Source organism: Protopterus annectens, chromosome 11.part0 (genome assembly GCF_019279795.1).
Source record: "Protopterus annectens isolate FY-2018-M chromosome 11.part0, PAN1.0, whole genome shotgun sequence".
Classification (NCBI taxonomy): domain Eukaryota; kingdom Metazoa; phylum Chordata; order Ceratodontiformes; family Protopteridae; genus Protopterus; species Protopterus annectens.
The window spans coordinates 497,923,438-497,946,374 of record NC_056745.1 but is presented as its reverse complement, the minus strand read 5'-3'; the positions used below and the strand labels follow the sequence as shown (position 1 = coordinate 497,946,374).

General features: G+C 42.7%; 1 protein-coding gene across 1 annotated transcript in view; it reads left to right on the top strand.

The window, feature by feature from the left end:
• The window catches only part of ZFC3H1 (zinc finger C3H1-type containing), a 3,672,721-nt gene that overhangs the window by 412,725 nt on the left and 3,237,059 nt on the right, over positions 1-22,937 (top strand). The window contains exon 6 of the mRNA XM_044087220.1: positions 2,913-3,036. Coding sequence (XP_043943155.1) covers positions 2,913-3,036 — 124 coding nt within the window. The remainder of the gene's footprint in view (positions 1-2,912; positions 3,037-22,937) is intronic.

Sequence of the window (22,937 nt, the reverse complement as noted above, 5' to 3'; positions counted from 1 at the left end):
TTCCTCCACCCTCCCTTCTTTCTTGAGCTTTGGAACTCTCCCTCTAGTTAAGAATACTGCAGTAAGTGAATAGAAGGGTATAGAATAGTTGTGTAAAATCTTACCATAACCATCAATGTCCTTGTCTTCACTGCTGCAGTGTTCTACCCCCCCCCCCCAGTCTATTGTTTTGCTTGGATGTACTGACCTTTCATATCCTTAGTCTGGCATTCAGTTCTGAGAATATACATGTGTACGCTGTTTTTATGGCCTACATCCAAGTCTGCATGTGATATCCCATGCACCCTACTGTAGTACAAGACTTTTGTATACTGGCTGACGTAGGGTTGCCTTCAGGCGTGAGATCCCTCATGTTAAGAATACTGCAGCATTGAAGAGAACATCTATGGTTATGGTAAGATTTTTTCACAACTATTCTTTCAGCTATTATAGACTTAAACACTTTATAATGGTTTAAAATTGAAATTGGTCTGTATGCAGCTGAGTCTGATGGATCTTTGCAATCTTTAGTTAATACAGCCCCCACATCTTTCTTCCTAGATGATGGTGCTTCCCCTTTGTGTAAAATACTGTTAATTTTCCAGATCTGTATCGCATAGTTCCCTCCTGACTTCAAAACTTCCACAGGAATGCCATCAATTCAGGAAGACTTTCCTGAAGATTGAATATACATCACCATTTTTATCTCATCCCCTCCTATCTTAACTGTTAGTTGTCGGGCCTCATCTGCTTCTAGTCTTGCCTTAAATATTTTCAGTTTTGCTGTTTCTTGATTTTTCACATTTCTTTACTTTATATAAATTTTTATGAAATTTCTGAAATATCTCTAAAACATCTACAGGGTTTTTGGTTATTTTTGGTATAGGCTCCATACGTTTGGTGACAACCCTTTCTACTCTCTGTTACCTAAGTCGTTGAACTAAAAGTTTTTGTGCTATGGAGATTTAGAAAATAGTAGCCCAAGAGCAATCTTTCTAATTAAACTCATGCATATTAGTACCCAGATAACTCATTTTTTGTTTAGCACTCTGCGTTTAGACCTCTTGTTCTATTGTAATTTTAATCTAGTTCAGCCCCTCTAAATTCTTATTACTACTTAACCATTTATTTTTCTCCCTTTTATTTGTACCCTATTTTCAAAATCCATGTTCATTTTATCCCACTCACTATTTATTGATTCTGATGAAATGCCTGTCTTCCATTAGTACCTGGAATAATTTCCACTACTCATTCCTTAAATTCTTCTCTTTATTAAGTTGGTGAGATGCAACTGTCTCTCTCTCTCTTTCTCACTTAATTACTCTGCATAATCTTTTTAGTGCATGATCTGAAATAGTTATTGGATGTTGAGACTTTCAAATAAATGCTCATGTTCATATGAAATGCAATTTCTATACAGTGTAGCCCAGTTATTGTGCCTTTGGGAGTAATATTCAAGTTCAAGGTTCCTACTACTGAATTCACATCTCCCATGCAAAATATTTTCAAACATTTTTTTTTCAGAAATCTTCTTTATTTTCCATTTTTGTTCCCCCGATACATCCAAAGTATTACAAATCATGTTCTAGTCCTCACATACAAGTAATATTCCCTGATGCAAGCTGATTATTTCTCCCCAAATTTTCTTAAGCCTCATAATAGCAGTTTTTGGTAATATTAAATACCTGCCAGAGTTTACTAGTTTTCTTGTGCTGCCGTTTTGACTGATTTACTAGTTTTCTTCTGCTGCCATTTTGACTGATTTACTAGTTTTCTTGTGCTGCCGTTTTGACTGATTTACTAGTTTTCTTGTGCTGCCGTTTTGACTGATTTACTAGTTTTCTTGTGCTGCCGTTTTGACTGATTTACTAGTTTTCTTGTGCTGCCGTTTTGACTGATTTACTAGTTTTCTTGTGCTGCCGTTTTGACTGATTTACTAGTTTTCTTGTGCTGCCGTTTTGACTGATTTACTAGTTTTCTTGTGTAAGCTTCTTCTACCGTTTTGACTGATTTACCTGCCAGAGTAATCCACCTCCCTTGCCGATAGCCCCTTACTACCACAAATCTGCAATTGTCTTTTTCCCTCTCTTCTATCACTATTTAAGCATCTCTAGCCGTCAGTATTATTACTTCCCTTTTCTTTGTCTCTGATATTCTGCTGAACATGTATCCTGAAATCCATTCTTTTTAGAATTCACATGCTCTTCTAACATTCCCTGTATGAATTCAAATATAACAAGGTAAAATATAAAAAAATTACCAGTAATTTAAATTGAAAGAGATGATGTATCACTTTGCACAGCTTAATTTTAAAATAACGTTTAACATGAATCATCAGTTATTGTAAATGCTTCTAAGTGCATGAAAGTACCCTCTTACTCCCTGACCATGCATGCATGTTCATCTAGCCTACACCATCAGTAGTGATCACTTCTCTGAGTCTTGATCTGTTTAACATTGTATTGCCTAGGCAATAAAGTTCATTTGTTATCTTTGTTTTTCCACTACATCATTTTGTATTGTACATCCTATTGGTGTCCGTGAAATTGGGCCTCCACTTGCTAGCACAATCCCGTATATGACAAGGGATACAAAAGGTGCAGTCTTACTATAACAGCTACAGTTACGCTGAGTATGCTTGTATGTCTGCACTTCTGGTGATAAGTGATCTGTGGATTTTATCAGAATGACTTAACATCAGACATTTTCTTTTAAAAATATTCATTTCACGCACGTGACTTTCTCTTTATAAAAAGGTGGATTTTTATTTTTTTAGTATATAGATATTTAGGCACTAGCTCTAAGCTGTGTATTAGTTTAATTGAAAAAGAGTTAGTGATAAAAGTTTGGAATAGTGATGATACAGACAGTAGAAACAAGTCAAAGGTCAAATTTTTAAAAGTTTGATATGGTTGTGTAATGTCTCTATGCAGTGTTCAGATGGTGATGTGCGAAGATTGTCTGAAAAACAAACTTTTGATACGTCTGGAAGTCTCTACCAGTATGATAATTATGATGAAGTCGCAATGGACACGGACAGTGAGAATAATTCTCCAGGTATGACTAATTACAAATGTCAGTACTTTATGCATTATATTGTTTCTGTACACTGTGTTTTGTTGGAGTAGTTATTGCAATGTGTTTGAGCTTCGAGTTGTCAGGAGATTTTTGTGGCAAATGTTTTAACTTTTTACAGTGTGGCTTGTGTATGTGACAAAGGTAAAACTTAAATAGCAACTCATGGTAGAATTTTTTTGTTCATTTTTCATGCTGTCCACACTCAAACACACACAATCTTGTAACTCCCGTCTAACTTAACTTGCTTTCACGCATATTCTTTATCCCCATTCCCCATTTCTAGAGAAGCTCCTCTAGTTTTCCCTTGGTTTACTATTAGTTTTTTTCCAGGAATCATGGGAGCTGTATGAGTGGTTTAGTGTTTTTGCATTCTTGATGAATCTGGCTGTCAGTCTACATTGGTGCAGTTATTTCCCTGTGAATTTACCTTACTTTCTGAACCTTTTTTATTTAAAAAAACAACAGATTCTTAAAAACTTTATTTTTGTGTGGTTGATTGGTTATTTAATCTGTGTTTCAACTATATATGGCTGCGTATTTTGTTAATTCTGCACTTGCCCACTTTGCTACCCCCTCCTGGACCTCTACATTTTATACCTGAGTAGCTATTCCTTTCAGCGTATACCTTGTAGGTATTCACATTTCATTCCACTTGACTTTCTCCACCCCATTCCATATATTTCATATATAAAATCTTCATTCAGTATCTTACTGTAGCCTTACAGCAATGAAGTATGTCAGATCCTACTGTTACTTCTCCCCCCATACACCTCTGTATCTCAGTTCCTTTTGCAGATAACTCTACTCTCTATACTTGCCTATCAGTGGATATTTTACTGTGGTGGCATTCCCAGATTTAAAAGGCTTCCATTAATAAACAGGCAAAACTCCTTACTGAAATTTTTTTTCATTAATCCATCCATCCACAACACTTTTTTACCCATTTTTGCACATGGAATTGGGTTGTCACTTCAGCAGTGACTATCCTCTAGTGTCAGGGTTTATGATTTTCTTATTTTTCATTTTCTTTCATTTGCCATTAAGTCCTGTATGCTTTCATCTACTCTACTGCTTGCTTTAATGGACGACGACAGGATGTAATCAATATCTGTCTAGCAGTATGATTTTCGTTCATAATGTTGTCTTCCAGACATTATCAATGAAAATAAATCACTCGTTAGTTTGCTTTTTCACTGTTGAACTGTATTAGTACTGCAAGCCATTTTTAGTTTATGCTTCCTCTTGTAATGCTTTCCTGTCAGTTTGGGCACCCCTTGCTACTGATCATAATGCTCACTGTTTTTTGTCTTGATTCAATCAGGGAACACCCCACCTAATTTAGTATGTAGTCCAACCATCTAAGCTAACCCTTCTGCATACATAAGTAGCTTCACCAACAGTTTAGAGAACCACTTTTCTGAGGACAGTTCTTAAACGTCATTATTTATGTGGAGAACATAAGTGTGCATATTACTAACTACGTGAGCAGGCTTGCTGCAGAAGTGTTAAGTCCTTAATTTCCCAGCCTGCATTACAGATGTTTCCTTCTTATTGTGGTGGCTACATTTCATTTTTTTAATACTCTGTAAAGGGATCACTTGTATTTAACTACTGCTGCCACTGCAACATGCATTTCAACATTTACTTTAGAAAGTACTTGTTAAATCGCAGCCTCATAGTTTCTCAGCTGTAGTTTTTAAAAAGCCTGGTATGCAGAATGAGTTCCCAGTTTGGTTGCTATGTCCACAATTATTTTTGTCTTTGTGCCCAAGTCTGGAGATAAATGGTTGAGTGTTATGTGGTCTACTGACGTTTCAGAACTGAATTCACAATGTTGGCTTATATTGAAGTACTGTTTAAACTAACCATTTGCACATACACCTCATGACTGCTCCTGGTTTTGCCTCGTATTTTGGCCATGTCCTTCACAAAATCTGATGATCTAATAAATTACTGATTAGTTAGTTCGTAAACACCAACATTAGATGTCCTTCAAGAATGCAACTGCAGTCATAACATATGGGTTGTCCTGCCTCAGGCAGCCCTCGGTCGGCTGGATTCCAAAGTTTGGGTCCGACGTCGGCTGATGTCGCATTTCTCTCCGACGTCAGAGCGGCTGGAGTACATAAGCATCAGCCGACACCATTTTCTTCAGTCTTTCTTGCCGCGCGGTGCCCGAAGCAGAAGCCGTTCGCAAGTGCCGGTCGGTCAGCTTCTGTATTCTTCGAATCCGAAGTCATCAAAAAAGCTAAGTACCCCGTTGGGGACCTTTTCTTGCCTCAGCCGATGTCAGAAATTACTGAAAAAGTTAATAATTGTCTGTCTTGTGGTAAACAAATACCTCATAAGGATTTCCACTCTTACTGTCTTCCTTGCCTTGGCCCAGACCACGACGTCTCGGCCTGTGTCGCCTGTGCTCGCTTCAATAAGCGCACTCAGGCGCCGGGCGGAGTTTGCTGAAGACTTTTTCGGCAAAAATTTGCATATACAATGCCATCGGAACTTCCGACTTCGCTAACGCCCAAGAAACGAAAAGACCGGGACTGACATCCTCGGCCCGCGTCTACCACCGACTCCACGCCAAAACCTACCGCGAGTGCTCCGGTTCCCCCTGAGACGGTTATTCCACCGCTCTGAACCGAAGACACCGCAATACCGACGACTCCGATACCAGATACCACTCCGACGCCAGTTATAGATTTTCCTCCGGATACTGAAAGAGGAAATGCCCGAGACCATTGCTGTAGATAAGGTCACTCCTGCACATGGAGCTGCCAGGCCTCCTATGGCCATGTCTATTAAGGCCTACACTCGGGCTAAGGCAGCCAGCAAGACTAAGCACCTTACAGCAAAAGCCTTACCTCAAACTACTCCTGAGACACAAATCATGTCTATGGCTGCAGACTTAATTTCCATGATTAGAGGTTCACAGGCCCATCCTGAGAGAGGATCCCAGCCTCCTCCTGATAAGAGGCCCCGGGTTGAACCCTCTGAACCTATCCCTTCAGATGAAGATTCTGAGGACTCTGTCCACTCCGAGGGCCAGGAAGAGCTCTTTCAGACCTATGAGGACTCGGATGCAGAGGATTCCATCCCCTCGGCCTCCCCTCCTGAAGATATTTCTTTTGGGGAAGTTCTGCATACCATGAGGGAACATTTCAAGTGGCAAGGCCAGGAATATTCTGATTCCAGAAAGCGCCTTCGAACCTTCCTTAAAAAGCCCCAGCACAGGCCCCTAGCTATTCCTCCTGTGCTTGATGTTTTGGATTATCTATATTCTGACTCCAGTGCTACCCCCGATTCCCTTCTTCCTGCTCCAGCCAAGCCAGACAGATATTACAGGGTCCCAGAAACACATTCCCATTTGTTCAGGGCCCATACTGTTGATTTAGAAACTATTTCTCAGGGACCTAAAGGTGTTTCTGCTTCCACCTCTAAAAATCCCTTACCTTCCAACAGGGAAGCTAGGTCATTAGAGAGATGGGGGAAAAAGGTGTACACCTCCACCACTTTATCTATGAGAGCTTTGAATTGCCTTTTTCATATGTTACAATATCAGGATTACCTGTTAGATGATTTACAGAAAACATTGGCCTCTCCTGACCCTTTAGACAGGAAGTGTTTGCAGGAAGCTGTACATAATTCTCAGCAAGTCAGCAATCACTTTCTGCAGTGTGGATATGATGCATTGGAAGCTTCATGTAGGGCAGCTATGACAGGGGCAGTCATTCGCAGACATGCATGGTTAAAAGAACAACCTCTACCAGATCATGTTAAGGCAAAACTTCTGGATGCACCCTTGGAAAAGAACAAGCTTTTTGGTGCTAATGCTAAAGATGTGTTAGTCCATCGAGGAAAAAGCAAAATCAGTTCAGACGGTCAAAGATTTCCTCCAGGTTCAGCCCCCCCAGATTCAGCAGGAAGTGGCCTTCAAAGAACTGGTCCTTTCCTAATCCTGAAAAATTTCAAAGGGATAAAAACAGGCGTGGCCGAGGAAGAGGACAATACAGAGGTCCTTACAGGGGACGACAATGGCAGCCAGCAAACTAAAGAAGTGGCACAGGGGTCTCCCCCGCCCCTCAGACACAATCTCAATGACGTTCCTCTACGACCGCCAACCAAGGAGCAAATAGAAGCACCCTTGGGCGGAAAATTATCTCTGTTTTCAGACAATTGGCACAGATTGACAAAAGACAAATGGATTTTGGACATTATAGACCAAGGTTACAGGTTCCATTTTCATACCTTACCCAGAAAACAGGGCATGCCAAACCTACCACAAAACCAGAGGGCAGAGGCTATCAAGCAAATTTCTCTGCTGGCTCAGATAAAAGCAATAGAAAGAGTACCTCAACAAGAACAAGGCCAGGGGTTCTACTCAAGACTGTTCCTTGTTCCAAGAAAAGAAACTCAATGGAGGCCAATACTGGATTTGTCCGCATTAAACACTTTTCTCATAGTACCAAAGTTCAAAATGCTGACTCTACAGCAACTCCTTCCCATGCTGGGCAAGGGGTCTTGGCTGATTACTCTGGACCTCAAGGAGGCATACCTGCATGTCCCTATCAGACACAGCTGCAGAAGATACCTCAGATTTCTTGCAGGGCCAGAGCATTATCAATTCTCAGCATTGCCATTTGGCTTATCTACTGCGCCCAGAGTTTTCACAAAATGCCTGACTTCAGTAATTGCTCATTGCAGGCTCCAGGGGATCCAAATTTACCCGTACCTGGACGACTGCCTTATACAAGCGGACGACAAACTGATGTTGACAAAAAACTTGAACTATGTCATACAATTACTTCACGCTCTGGGATACACAGTCAGCTTTCAAAAGTCAAGACTTCAACCATCCCAGCAAATAACCTTCTTAGGAGCCAATCTAGACACAGCCTCTCAAATGGCTTACCTGACAGAAGACAAGCAAGAGAAGTTAACTCATTATTTCAAGGGTTTGGCAAAACTCACCCAGATGACTGCAAGGAGATTCCTACAGGCCCTGGGTTACATGGCATCCTGCATTCTCCTGGTTCCATTAGCAAGACTACACATGAGAAAGCTTCAATGGTACTTAAAAAGCCTATGGTCTCAGCACAACAACAACTTAGATGCAACCATACCGCTCATTCCATGCCTACAAAAGGAATTCCTATGGTGGGCCTCGGTAAGCCAGGCAAACACAGGTATGTCATTCAAAAAGCCTCAGATAACACAGACCATGACCACAGACGCCTCAGACATTGGATGGGGGGCGCACATGGAAGGCAGATGTATACAAGGACAATGGTCTCCAAAGGAAACACATCTGCATATAAACCAAAAGGAAATGCTGGCAGTAATGCATGCCATCGAGGCCTTTCGACATCAACTTCAACAAGGCCATTTACTGATACGGACAGACACCACTGTGATGTGGTATATAAACAAGCAAGGGGGCACCCATTCCTACCCCCTTTGCAGACTGACAATGAATCTTTGGGAAAAATCACTGAGCCTGAACATACAGTTACAATCCCAGTTTGTTCCAGGCAAAGACAATGTGCTGGCGGACAGCCTAAGCAGGAATTTCATAGATCCTCACGAGTGGAGGTTACACCCAAGGATCTTCACACAACTCACCTTGACATGGGGCAGGCCAGAAGTAGACATATTTGCCTCTCACCTCAACCATCATCTACAAAAATTCTGTTCAAGGACATACCATCCACAAGCTTGGAAAATAGATACTCTTTCATTCTACTGGAACTTCCTAAAAATCTGTGCATTCCCACCTCTGCCACTGATGACCACAGTATTACTAAAGATCAAAGCAGAGAGACCCAAGGGGATCCTAATAGCTCCAGACTGGCCAAGACAACACTGGTACCCGCTACTACGGAGCATATGTCACAACAAGAAGTGGGCCCTTCCCCAATGGCCCCTACTTTTGACTCAGCACAACTTCAAAACAGTGCATCCAAACCTTCAGACACTGCAGCTGACAGCCTGGGAGATCCCATGAATAACCTCAATCTATCTCTCTCCAAGGAATTTCAGCGGATATTAACAGAAGCTTTAAGACCATCCACCAGAATGGTTTACTTGGCAAAATAGAAGAGATTCAGCATTTGGAACACCAGCAAGGGTCATGATGCATCACTATTGAACATCCCACTCATCCTGGAATATTTGGCAGATATGCTTCAGAATGGACTCTCATATTCTTCCATAAAGATACATGCTTCAGCTATTTCAGCTAGATATAACACTGATCCACCTGTGTTTTTCACATCCTTTGCTAAGGCAATTCCTTAGGGGAATCAAGAACATTAAGCCACCAAGAAAGGCTCCAGTGCCAGCTTGGGACCTCAACTTTGTCCTAGAAAACTGACTCTACCTCCTTTTGAGCCAGCAGCTTCAGTGGACTTACAATTCCTCTCATGGAAGACAGCTTTCCTGTTGGCAATTACCTCAGCAAGAAGGGTTTCGGAACTACAGGCCCTAATGGCAATACCACCGTTCATAATCTTTCACCGAGACAGGGTCTCCTTAAGAACCAACCCTACTTTTATGCCAAAGGTGGTATCTAGGGTTTCTTTAAATCAAGCTATTCATCTGCCTGCTTTCTTCCCCAATCCTGAAAACAAAGGGGAAAGACTGTTACATACCTTGGACATTCACAGACAACTTCGCTACTACCTGGACAGAACCAAGACCAGTAGGAAGTGTGATCAACTTTTTGTAGCTTACGCCCCTGGAGTACAAGGAAAAGCAATTTCAAAACAAACTATTTCAAAATGGATTGGACATTGCATCAGATTTTGTTATTCCTTCCATGGGAAGAGTGTTCCAGCCAATGTCAGACCACACTCCACCAGAGCTACAGCCACCTCTACAGCATTCTTAAGAGGGGTGCCTACAAAGGACATTCTAGAAGCTGCTACATGGAGCTCCGTGCATACATTCTCCAAACACTACAATCTCCCTCTATACTCCAGATCCAGAGCAGGCTTTGCTTCGGCAGTCCTGCAGGGTTTGATTGCCACACCATCTCTTTCCTAGAGCATTCCTCCTCCCCCAGCTAAGCTATGGTATTCTACCCATATGTTATGACTGCAGTTGCATTCTTGAAGGACATAGTACAGTTTTGTACCTACCATAAATGTAGATGTCCGATAGATATGCAACTGCAGTCGGATTTTTCCTCCCTCCATACCCCTCTATGCCTTGGGTCCACTCCTATCCCTGTTCCTCTTACCTGGGGATATCTGTTATGGTGTATCTGTTTATTGCTTACTTATTTGTTTGGAATCCTGTTTTTTCCTTCCAATTTGATTACAGCCTTCCTTGGAGGGCACCTAGCATCTGGGGCAAGAAACACTGAAGAAAATGGCGTTGGCTGATGCTTATGTACTCCAGCCGCTCTGACGTCGGAGAGAAATGCGACATCAGCCGACGTCGGACCCAGACTTTGGAATCCGGCTGACCGAGATCTGCCTGAGGCAGGGCAAACCCATATGTTATGACTGCAGTTGCATATCTATCGGACATCTACATTTATGGTAGGTACAAAACTGTACTTTTCATACTTCGTATTTTTCAGAAAATGTATAGTGATGCAAAACCTGCTTTTTCACTAACTTTTTAAGTGAACTGGATTAATATTTAAAATTTCTCCAATGTTGGACTGTTGGCCATGTGCTATTGCTTGCTTTGCCCACAATTGCTTAGAGAAGAAGTTGAGGGAGATGTCCCAGCCTCAGTCTGCCAATGGTGTAGTAGAGCAGTCAGTTCTGATATTTGTGGTTATAGCTGTAGGGCTGAAACGCCTGTTTAATGTAGTATTTTAAGTGTAGCAAATGGCAGTTAAATACGTAGATTTTTAGACTTTTTACATACTAATTTTTAGTCTTCAAGTTAGTGGTGGGGGAGGAGGGGCATCAGCTCGTGAAACTGCCTAGGAAACCAGGTAACTCATGTCACTGTCATGAGCAGAAGAAAAGAAAGGTGGAAAAGAAATGGGAAAAAAAACACAGCTAGAGTAGAGTTTATTATCCAGACTAATTGGGGCATAGGGCAGTTCGAATAATCAGATGTAATTGAACCAGATAAACTTCTGTAATTTATAGTAATTATACAAAATAAATATGTAAATCATCTCCTTTTCTATTTGTTAGTTAATGACAGAGGGAGAGAAAAAACACAACTGCAGGCTGGACAACAGGATACATGTATGACATGCGTGTGCCTGGATAATGTGACACACAATAAATTTGCTCTTTTTCTACTTCCTGTATCATGCCTTATTAGAAAAAAAGTTGGGAACCACTGATTTAAAGACATACAACTTTGTTCCAAGACCAAGGTGTTACTTGTACTACTTGCCATTCATTAACTGCAGATGACTTCATATTCATGCCAAGTTTTCAGTTATCCACATATTTTACAACATTTTACTTACTGCTTTCTTTTACTCAGTAGACCTGCACTTGGCGTTCTGCAGTCAAATGATAAGAAAAGCTTTTAAGACTCTCCTGTTCTTGCACATTTTAACTCATTCATTTAACATAACCTCTTACTTTACGCTGTGACATACATTAGAATTGGACACACACGCACACTTGTTGTTGATGAAGGAAACAGCAATGAACGGAGTGTTAAATTCCGAGCAGTAGAAAAACAAGTAAACCAGCAATGAATGTTAAATTCCGCACATACTTACAAATGCAACTCTTAGGAAGACTGCGTTCAGATAATTGACATTTTAAATGATTGACGTTCGGATAATGGATACACTTCTGTATTATTTTATTTGCCTTAGACTTCTGTAAAATGCACAACTAATGAGAAACTTAGTACTTTTGTCTAAATCTAAAATGTATTTTGGACTTTACTAAAGGGTCACTGCCTAATATTGACAGCGACTATACAGTTGACTTTATAAACATAACAGAAGTGGCCTAGCAGACCATTTTCCAGCTAGCATACAAAGTTGATTGTGGACATGACTAAAACAAATTAATAAAACTGAAATACTGGATTTTCTTTTTAAGTCACAATTTAGAGAGTAAGTTGATACAAAAATAATTTTGAATGTTAAGCAGCAAGGTGAAGAAACACGTGCTTTATTTCTGAGCATCAGTAATAAAACATCATTAGTAACTGTATTTAGAGCACAACCTAGAGCTGTTTACTGAATTTCCTGTTTGCACTTATTTTTAAAATCGTTTTTTTCTCAAAACTTGCATTTTATCTGTCTTTGGCCTAGCACTCTTGTGTGGGGTCATTTACTGCACTGTTATAACTTGTTGATACTTGTGAACCTCTGCTATCTATATTTTTCCCACTTTTCTGAGATTTAAAAAAGTTGTTACAGGCTTGCTGTTCTTGAACTGTTTGCAAGTTTCTTGGAGGCCATTTTTTGCTTGGGCTAAAGGGAAGTCTCTGTGTTGATCAGTGGCAGTGAAAAACATTGAGCAGCCTGCCTGCCCCTGTGGGAGTGGTTACTGACTTGAAACTGTAGTTTCATTGGCCATTTTGGGTCAATTCCAAACTCCTTCATCTTCCTCTCTTAAAACCTGGTTGCCTCGTGGTTTTGGCGTCTTTTCAGGCTTGTTGGCTGTGGATGAAGCACCCACCAAGAGGAAAAAACGCTGAGAAAAGAAAGGAGCCACTTTTGAGATTTTAAGTATTTTTCCTATGTTTATTTGCTAAGTTGTTTTGCATAGCCGCCTATTTTGAGCATTTTCTGGCTTCTTAAACTTGATTTCTGCATTAGTAACTGTATTTAGAGCACAACCTAGAGCTGTTTACTGAATTTCCTGTTTGCACTTATTTTTAAAATCGTTTTTTTCTCAAAACTTGCATTTTATCTGTCTTTGACCTAGCACTCTTGTGTGGGGTCATTTACTGCACTGTTATAACTTGTTGATACTTGTGAACCTCTGCTATCTCTGAAAAAAACAAAAAAACAAAAAAAGTCTTGCTTTTTTCCCACTCTTCTGAGATTTAAAAAAGTTCAGTTACAGGCTTGCTGATGTTCTTCATCTCACATTGCTGCAGTCTTAACACTTGGGTAGTCCGCTGTCCCTCGGTCGGCCCGAATATCAGAGTATAAGGCTGACGTCGGTCAAGGCGCATTTAACTGACATCAGAACGTCAGGGTACAAATGGGCATGACCGACGTCATATCCTCAGTCTTTTTTGCCGCATGGTCCGATGCAGAAGCAGTGTTGCAAGTGCCGTTCGGCGTTCTGAAATTTTTCGAATTCGGAGTTTCAGACCGAAGTCAGAGTTGGTTAAGTACCCCGTTGGGGAATATTTTGGTTTTTTCTTGCCTCAGTGGTTTACCGGATGTCAGAAAAAGTGAATAACTGTATTTCTTGTGGGAAACAGATACCGCATAGGGATTACCATAATTTGTGTATACCTTGTTTGGGACCTGAGCACGACGTTGTTGGGTGTCGCTTTTGTGCTAGGTTCAATAAACGCACTATAAAGCGAAGGTTGGATTGTGCCAGGTTGGTCTTTGGGAAGCGGTGCAATTACAATATGCCGTCGGATGCTCCGACGCCGGCTTCCTCAAAGAAGCGTAAGGACAAGGCAGTTAAACCTAGGTTAGAGGAGTCCGAACCGGACGCCGGTTCTTTAGAGGCGTCGGTGGAACCGGTGGTTCCGACGGAGGCCTCTCTGGAGTCCCAGGGAGAAACTTTGTTTTTACAGGATGTGGCCTCCCAGGAGGCAGGTCAGGCTGTAGGGGCTTCTCAGATAACTGTACTCCCCTCCCTTCCTAAGGTGTCTAGGCCCTCTCTTTCTGCTTCCAAGGCTTCTCCTAGAGGCAGGTCTAGTTTAGCTTCTGTGGGTGTCACTCCTAGTTCTTCAGGTTCTGCGCCCAAGAAGCACATGCTTAAAATGGCAGAAGATTTAATTACTTTAATTAGAGGCTCTATGCCCCCTCCTGATAAGAGGCCTAGGATGGAACCAGTGTTGGGGGATTATGAGCAGGCTTCGGATGTGTCTGAGTCTTCTGAAGACTTGCAGGAGTATTCTCATTATTCTGATTCTGATGTGGATGATTCTACTCCTTCTGCTTCTCCTCCTGAGGATTTTTCTTTTTCAGAGACCCTTCACTCCATGAGAGAGCATTTTAAATGGGAGGGTCAGGACTTCTCTGATTCCAGGAAAAGGCTTAGGGAATTTTTGTTTTTACCCCAGCATAGGCCTTTAGCTATACCTCCTGTTCTGAATGTGGTGGAAGATGTGTTTGCAGAGGCTTCTCTTAATCCTGATTCTTTGCCTCCTGCTCCTGTTAAACCAGATAGGTATTACAGGGTGCCTGAAGCTCATAAGTATCTTTTTAAGAGTCCTAGGGCAGACCCAGAAATTTTTAGCCAGGGGCCTAAGGGGGTTAAGGCTTCTGTTGTCAAGAATCCGGTTCCTGCAGATAGAGGCCAGGGCCTTGGATAGATGGGGAAAGAAAGTTTATACTTCTTCCACTCTAGCCATGAGAGCTTTGAATTGCCAGTTTCACATGTTGAAATATCAAAATTATCTCCTTTCACAGTTGAAATCTAAGGTTGATGCTCTGGCGGAAGGTATTGATTGTAAAGAGTTACAAGATTTGGTGCATGTTTCTTAACAGGTGGGTAAGCATTCTTTGCAATGTGGTTTTGATGCTGTACAGGCCTCGTCTAGGGTGGCTGCCACTGGGACAGTTCTTCGCAGGCATGCCTGGCTGAGGGATCAAAATTTATCTGACCATGTTAAAACTAGGATTTTGGATGCCCCTTTGCAATCTGATGTCTTGTTTGGTTCTCCTGTTGAGGCAGTTTTAAAGAAAATGGAAGACAAGGCTAAGTCTATGCAGACTGTTAAAGATTTTTTGCAGGTTCAGCCTCCAAAGTTTAGTAGAAATTGGCCTACTAAGGGGTGGACGTATCCTTCTTATGATTCCCAGCCTAGGGGTAGATCTAGGCGTGGCAGGGGCAGAGGTCAGGGCTCTTTCAGGCCTAGAACAGGGAGTTCTCCTGCACAGTCTTCGGGTGAGGGCAGGGGTCAGTCCTTTCGTAAACAGACCCAATGACCTACCTTTTCAGCTGCCAGAACCTTCTCGCCTGGCAGCACCTTTGGGAGGAAGGTTGGCACTTTTCAAAGAAAATTGGAATTTGATTACCCAAGACAGATTGGTATTGGATATCATACATCACGGCTACAGGTTTTATTTCCATACCTTGCCTCCTTTCAAAGGCATGCCAGACATTCCTCCTCAACAAAGAATAGAGGCTCACAACAAATTTCTCTGTTACTTCAAATAGGGGCCATACAGCCGGTTCCTATGCCAGAAAGGAGCCTAGGATTTTATTCTCGCCTGTTCCTTGTACCAAAAAAGGGGAACACATGGAGACCAATTTTGGATTTGTCTATCCTCAACACTTATCTGGACATTCCCAAGTTCAAAATGTTGACGTTACAACAGCTTTTACCTCTGCTGGGCAAGGATCACTGGGTGGTAACTTTGGATCTCAAGGAGGCTTACCTTCATGTTCCTATCAGGCTAAGTTGCAGGAAGTATCTGCGTTTTCGGACTGGGACTTCTCACTATCAGTTCTCTGCATTGCCCTTTGGCTTATCTACTGCGCCCAGGGTATTTACGAAAGTTCTGGCTCCAGTGATAGCTTTCTTCAGGCTAAAAGGAATACAAATCTATCCTTATTTGGACGATTGCCTGATTCTGGCTCAAGGGAGGGACGAGCTTCTTCGTCATTTGGAATATGTGATAGCAGTGCTAAGATGCCTGGGGTATTCTGTGAACGAAATAAAGTCCAGTCTAGTACCCTCTCAAGACATGTGCTTTCTGGGTGTAAGACTGAATACAGCATCCCAGATGGCCTTTTTGACCCCGGACAAACAAAAGAATCTTTCCCTTTACTTCCATCATCTATCTCTTCAGTCCGGGCTGACTGCAAGGACAGTCCTTCAAGCCTTAGGGTTCATGGCATCTTGTATTCTGGTGCTTCCCAATGCCAAACTGCATATGAGGAAGTTGCAATGGTATCTCAAAATGTATGGACACAGCACTGCCAGGATCTGGACACTGTCATTCAAATAATACCTTGCATTCAGAAGGAATTTTGTGGTGGGCTCAGGAATGTCACCTAAACAAGGGACTCTCTGTGACCCGGCCAGAGGCGAGTCAAATTTTAACGACAGATGCCTCAGACAAAGCTTGGGAGCTCATCTAAGCGGAAAGTGGATACAAGACAAGTGGCCTGTCAGACTACAGCATCTACATATCAACTTGAAGGAGATGTTAGCAGTCCAGTTTGCATTAATAGCTTTCAAGGATTTACTTCTTCCAGGGCAGGTGTTGATTCTAACAGACAACACAACTGTCATGTGGTACATCAACAAGCAAGGGGGAACACATTCTTATCCTCTATGCAGGCAAGCAATGATTTTGTGGGAGACTGCTCTCAGTTTACAACTAAGTCTTCAGGCAAGGTTTCTACCGGGAGCACAGAACTCCTTAGCAGATGTGTTAAGCAGACAAATCGTGGATCCCCACGAGTGGAAACTGGATCTTCATGTATTTCAGACATTGACAGTGTCATGGGGAACTCCAGACATAGATCTGTTCGCTTCTCCACTACACCACCAGTTGCCAAAGTTTTGCACGAAGAGGTTTCATCCCACAGCTTGGAAAGTGGATGCTCTTTCTTTCAGTTGGAAAAATCTTCATGTGTATGCCTTTCCACCTCTGCCTCTCCTCCCAAAGGTACTTCTGAAAGTCAGACAGGACAAGCCAAGGATGATTTTGATAGCTCCAGATTGGCCTCGACAGCACTGGTACCCCTTACTGAGAAGTCTAGTACGGAAGCCTCCATGGCCTTTGCCTTTGATTCCACATCTGTTGTCCCAGGAGGACAGTCATTTGCTCAATGTCAAACTTCACTCTCTTCACCTAACAGCCTGGCATATTCTGTTTTAAACCATAGAGGGTCTCAACTTCCACAACAAGTTTTGAATGTGATTTTGGAAGCTAGAAGGCCTAGTACAAGGAAAGTGTACGCAGATAAATGGAAGAGATTTTTGTTTTTGAGTGCAGCCAAGGATTTGGATGTTTCTGAGCCTGATTTAAGTGTGGCTCTTCAATATCTTACTGAGTTATTGGACAAAGGTTTGTCCTTCTCTTCTATTAAGATTCATGCTGCAGCAATTTCAGCTCACTACGACTGTGACCCACCATTGTTTTCTCATCCTTTGTTCAAGCAATTTCTTAGAGGGGCAAAGAATATAAGACCCCCAAGAGCTCCTACTCCTGCTTGGGATCTCAATTTTGTGTTGGAGAAACTCACTCTACAACCTTTTGAGCCTGCAGCTACTGCTGAGTTGAAATATTTGTCATGGAAGACTGCTTTTTGTTGGCCATTACCTCTGCAAGAAGGGTTTCTGAATTGCAGGCCCTTATGGCAGTTGAGCCTTTCCTAATTTTCCATAAGGATAGGGTATCTTTACGTACTAATCCTTCCTTTATGCCTAAAGTGGTTTCTAGTGTGGCTTTAAACCAAACTATTCATTTGCCTACTTTTCTGCAAATCCCCAAAATAAAGGGAAAAGATTTTGCACACTTTAGATGTACACAGGCAGTTGCGATATTATTTGGACAGAACTAAAGGGTTCAGACAATCTCAGCAGTTATTAGTTTCTTTTGCTTTGTGCTCTCAGGGCAAGCCCGTGTCAAAACAAACTATTTCTAAGTGGATTGGATTTTGCATTGCTTTCTGTTATTCCCATCATGGCAAAGAGATTCCAGCTGGGATTAGGCCTCATTCCACTAGGGCTACTGCCACTTCCACAGCTTTTTGAGGGGGGTGGCAACTAAGGATATTTTGGAGGCAGCCACTTGGAGTTCAGTGCATACCTTTTCTAGGCATTACCACCTTCCACTGTATTCTAAATCCAGGGCTGGTTTTGCCACTGCTGTGTTGCAGGGCATTTTGGCAGCTCCTGCTTCATTATAGTTTAGCCATCCTCCCTTACCTCTGCTTTGGGATTCTACCCAAGTGTTAGGACTGCAGCAGTGTGAGATGAAGAACATAGTACAGTTTTGTACCTACCATAAATGTAGATGTTCGAAGATCCACATTGCTGCAGTCCAATTTACCCTCCCTCCTTCCCCTCTTTAGTTTGAGGTGGTTGTGTGGGTTGAGTTATCCATCTGAGGTATATTGTGTATATTGTATATATTGTATATATTATACATATTTTTGGGGTTAGGCTGGTTGGTTGTTTAGTTGTTGTCTATGGGTTTTGACCTTTCTTTTTAGGATGTCCTTCATGGATGCATCTGCAGTCATAACAAGTGAGTTGTCCTGTCGTCAGGCAGCCCTGCAGTCGGCCGGATTCCAAAGTCCGGGTCCGGCTTCGGCTGATGTCGCACTCCACCCGACGTCATCTCTGTTGGTCTTCGGGTATAAAAGCATCAGCCGACGCCATTTTCCTCAGTCTTTCTTGCCGCGTGGCACCCGAAGCAAAAGCTGTTCGCAAGTGCCGGTCGGTCGGATCCAGAGATTACTTCTACCGAATACTACTTCGAAGACTTCTAAAGCTAAGTACCCCGTTGGGGACTCTTTCTTGCCTCAGCCGATGTCAGAAAAAGTTAACAATTGTTTAACCTGTGGGAAACAAATACCTCATAAAGATTTCCACTCTTACTGTCTGCCTTGTTTAGGCCCAGCCCACGACGTAGCAGCCTGTTCGGCCTGTGCCTCTTTCAACCGACGAACGCTTAGGCGTCGGTCGGAGTTTGCAGAACAGTTTTCCGGTTCTGATTTTGCGTACATTATGCCGTCGGATCCTCCGACTACCCAATCTACCAAAAAACGCAAAGATAAAGACCGACACTCGCGGTCCGCGGTTTCGGCCGAAACCACGGTAAAGCAAACCGCGAGTGTCTCAGTTTCGGCCGAAACCGAGAAAACTGATCAAAGTACAGCTGAACCTATTCTTTCAACTGAGGCCCCTGCTACAACTCTTGAATCGACCTCAGAAATTTTACCCACTACGGTGGTTGACTTATCAGACACCATCCCCTTGGATGTCTCTACCCCAGCACGTGGTGCTGCTAGGCCTCCAGCAGCCATGTCCATTAAGGCCTTCGCCAGGGCTAAAGCAGCCAAGTCTACTAAAACAGTGCCTGTTAAACCCCCCACATCCAGGCCCTCTTCTAGTTCTCAAATGCTTTCTTTGGCAGAAGATTTAATTTCTTTAATTAGAGGATCTCAATCTCACCCAGACAGGGCCTCTCAGCCCCCAGAGAAGAGACCTAGGGCAGAGCCCCCTGAGCCAGTGTCTTCTGATGATTCTGCTGATGAATCAGACATAACTGACCAGCCAGAGGCTCCCTTCTCCAATTTTGAAGATTCTGATGCTGAAGAATCCTTTCCAGCTGCTTCCCCACCAGAAGAATTCTCCTTTGGGGAAACCTTGCATGCCATGCGAGAACAGTTCCAATGGCAGCAACAGGATTTTTCAGACTCCAGAAAAAGACTTAGGACCTTTCTGCACCTCCCACAGCACAGGCCCTTAGCTATACCTCCAGTTCTCTCTGTGGTGGATGATGCTTTCAATGATGTTTGCTCCGCTCCAGATTCTTTACCCCCAGCCCCTGCCAAACCAGACAGATTTTACAGGGTGCCAGATACTCATCACCACCTTTGCAAGGCCCCACTTGCAGACCCAGAAACTATATCCCAGGGTCCCTAGGCAGTAGCCGCGACCACAGCTAAAAACCCTATTCCTTCTGAAAGGGAAGCAAGGTCATTAGACAGATGGGGTAAAAAGGTCTACACTTCAGCTACTCTCTCAGCTAGAGCTTTAAACTGTCAGTTTCACATGATACAATACCAAGAGTTTATGCTTGATCAGTTAACTAAAAAACTAACCACTGATGAATCTCTTGATAAGAAATATGTATTAGAGATGGTAAATAACATACAACAGGTTAGCAACCATTCCTTAAAATGTGGCTATGATGCACTGGAGGCTTCATTTAGATCAGCCATGACAGGCACAGTGATAAGAAGGCATGCATGGCTAAAGGAACAAGCTTTACCGGATCATGTTAAAGCTAAGTTGCTAGATGCTCCTATGGACAAGACAAGTTTGTTTGGTACCTGCCCAGCAGGTTATGAAGAAAATGGAAGAAAAGGCAAAATCTGTTCAAACTGTTAAAGATTTCTTGCAGGTTCAACCCCAAGGTTTAGCAGGAACTGGCCTGCCAAAATTGGTCCTTTCCTGACTCCACAAAATTTCAAAGGGGCAGGAATAGGCGTTCCAGAGGCAGAAACCAATCCAGAGGAGGTGCCTACAGAGGCGACAGTGGCAAGGTAACAACAGAGGCACAGACACAGCCACTGCCACTACATCAGCACAACCACAGTGACTTAATCCTAAATCCGCCTACCAGGGAACAAATAGCAGCTCCTCTAGGCGGAAAGTTAACCTTATTTTCAAAGAACTGGCACTACATAACAAAAGACAAGTGGATTTTACAAACCATAGATCAAGGTTACGGTTTCACTTCCACACTCCACCAGTCAAAGAGGAATGCCAAATCTACCTCCAAATCAAAAACAGAGGCTCTACGCCAGATAATGGAGTTAGCAAACATGAGAGCTGTGGAAAGAGTGCCAACAGCAGAACAAGGAAAGGGGTTCTATTCCAGACTATTCCTAGTTCCAAGAAAGAAAAAAGTTGGAGACCAATTCTCGACCTGTCCACCTTAAATACATACATCATTGTCCCAAAATTCAAAATGCTGACCCTACAGCAACTTCTTCCCATGCTGGGCAAGGAGTCTTGGCTGGTAACTCTAGATCTCAAGGAGGCATACCTGCACGTCCCCATTCGACCAATCTGCAGAAGATACCTCAGATTTCTTGCAGGATCAGAGCACTATCAATTATCAGCATTGCCCTTTGGCTTATCTACTGCCCAGAGTATTCACAAAATGCCTGGCATCAGTAATCGCCCATTGCAGACTACAGGAATTCAAATTTACCCATACCTGGACGACTGCCTGCTACAAGGGGACAACAAAAGCAAGCTGACAACAGATTTACAAAGGGTCATTTACTTGCTACAAGGACTGGGATACACAGTCAATTTACAAAAATCAAGGCTGATACCATCCCAAACAAGGACATTCTTGGGCGAATTGGACACAGTACAACAAATGGCATTCCTGACTACAGAAAAACAAAAGAACTTCCTCTTTACTTCTTGGCACTAACAAAACTGAACAAGTTAACAGCAAGAAAAGTTCTGCAGGCCTTGGGCTTCATGGCATCATGCATAATCTTGGTCCCATTTGCCAGACTACATATGAGGAAACTACAGTGGTACCTAAAGAATTTATGGTCCCAACACAGACACAGTCTAGAAACAGAAATCCCACTAATTCCATGCTTAAAACAGGAGTTCCTATGGTGGGCTCAGGCATGCCAGTCAAACCCAGGCCTACCCTTTCGCAGATGTCAACCAAGCCAGACCATCACAACAGATGCTTCAGACCTAGGATGGGGCCCACATGCTGGACAAATGCGTGCAAGGATTGTGGACACAGGATCAACTTCACCTGCACATCAATCTAAAAGAAATGCTGGCAGTAAAACTGGCAATCCAAAAGTTCAAACCATTTCTCAAAGAGGGCCAGTTGATGATAAGGACAGACAACACCACAGTCATGTGGTACATCAACAAACAGGGAGGCACTCATTCATACCCCCTATGCAGAATGACCTTGGAGCTGTGGATCCTGGCACTCAGCTACAACATTCAGTTACAGGCAATATTTGTACCGGGGAAAGACAATACTCTAGCAGACATATTAAGCAGAACCACTTCGGATGCCCACGAATGGAAGCTGCACACGGACATCTTCAAGACCATCTCGAAGAAATGGGGAATGCCACAGATAGACCTATTCGCATCACCTCTCAATCACCAGCTCAAAAAATTCTGCACAAGGACTTTCCACCCACTAGCATGGAAAGTGGACTCACTCTCCTTCAACTGGAAAGGCCTAACAGCATATGCATTCCCACCTCTTCCTTTGATACACAAGGTACTACTAAAAATCAAGGAAGAACGTCCAAGGATAATCCTGATAGCTCCAAACTGGCCAAGACAACACTGGTACCCACTACTGAAGAGCATGTCTCGAACAATATGTGGCCAATACCCTGATGCCTTTGATGTTAACTCAGAACAACTACAGCATCATACATCCAAACCTAAAACGCTGCAACTGACTGCATGGAACATCACATAGCAGCAGCTAATCCAGAACTTTCCCAAAGAGTTAAAGACATTATTCTTGAAGCACGCAGACCTTCAACAAGAAGGAACTATGCTGGAAAATGGAAAAGGTTTGTCATTTGGAGTACGGAAAGAGGAAAAGATGTGTCAAACATAGATATGCCTAACATTCTGGAGTATCTGGCGAACTTCTTCATTCAGGCCTGTCCTACTCCTCCATCAAGATACATGCATCAGCTATTTCAGCAGAATACAGCTTTGATCCACCTGTTTTTCGCACCCTTTGCTCAGGCAGTTCCTCAGAGGAATCAAGAATGTAAAACCTCCAAGGAAACCACCATTACCAGCTTGGGATTTAAACTTTGTGCTAGAAAAGTTGACACTACCACCCTTTGAACCAGCAGCAACAGCAGACCTACAACACCTGTCATGGAAAACTGCTTTCCTACTGGCAATTACTTCAGCAAGGAGGGTTTCAGAACTACAGGCCTTAATGGCAGTGCAACCCTTCCTAATCTTCCACCAAGATAGAGTGTCCATGAGGACTAATCCTACATTTATGCCCAAGGTGGTATCCAGAG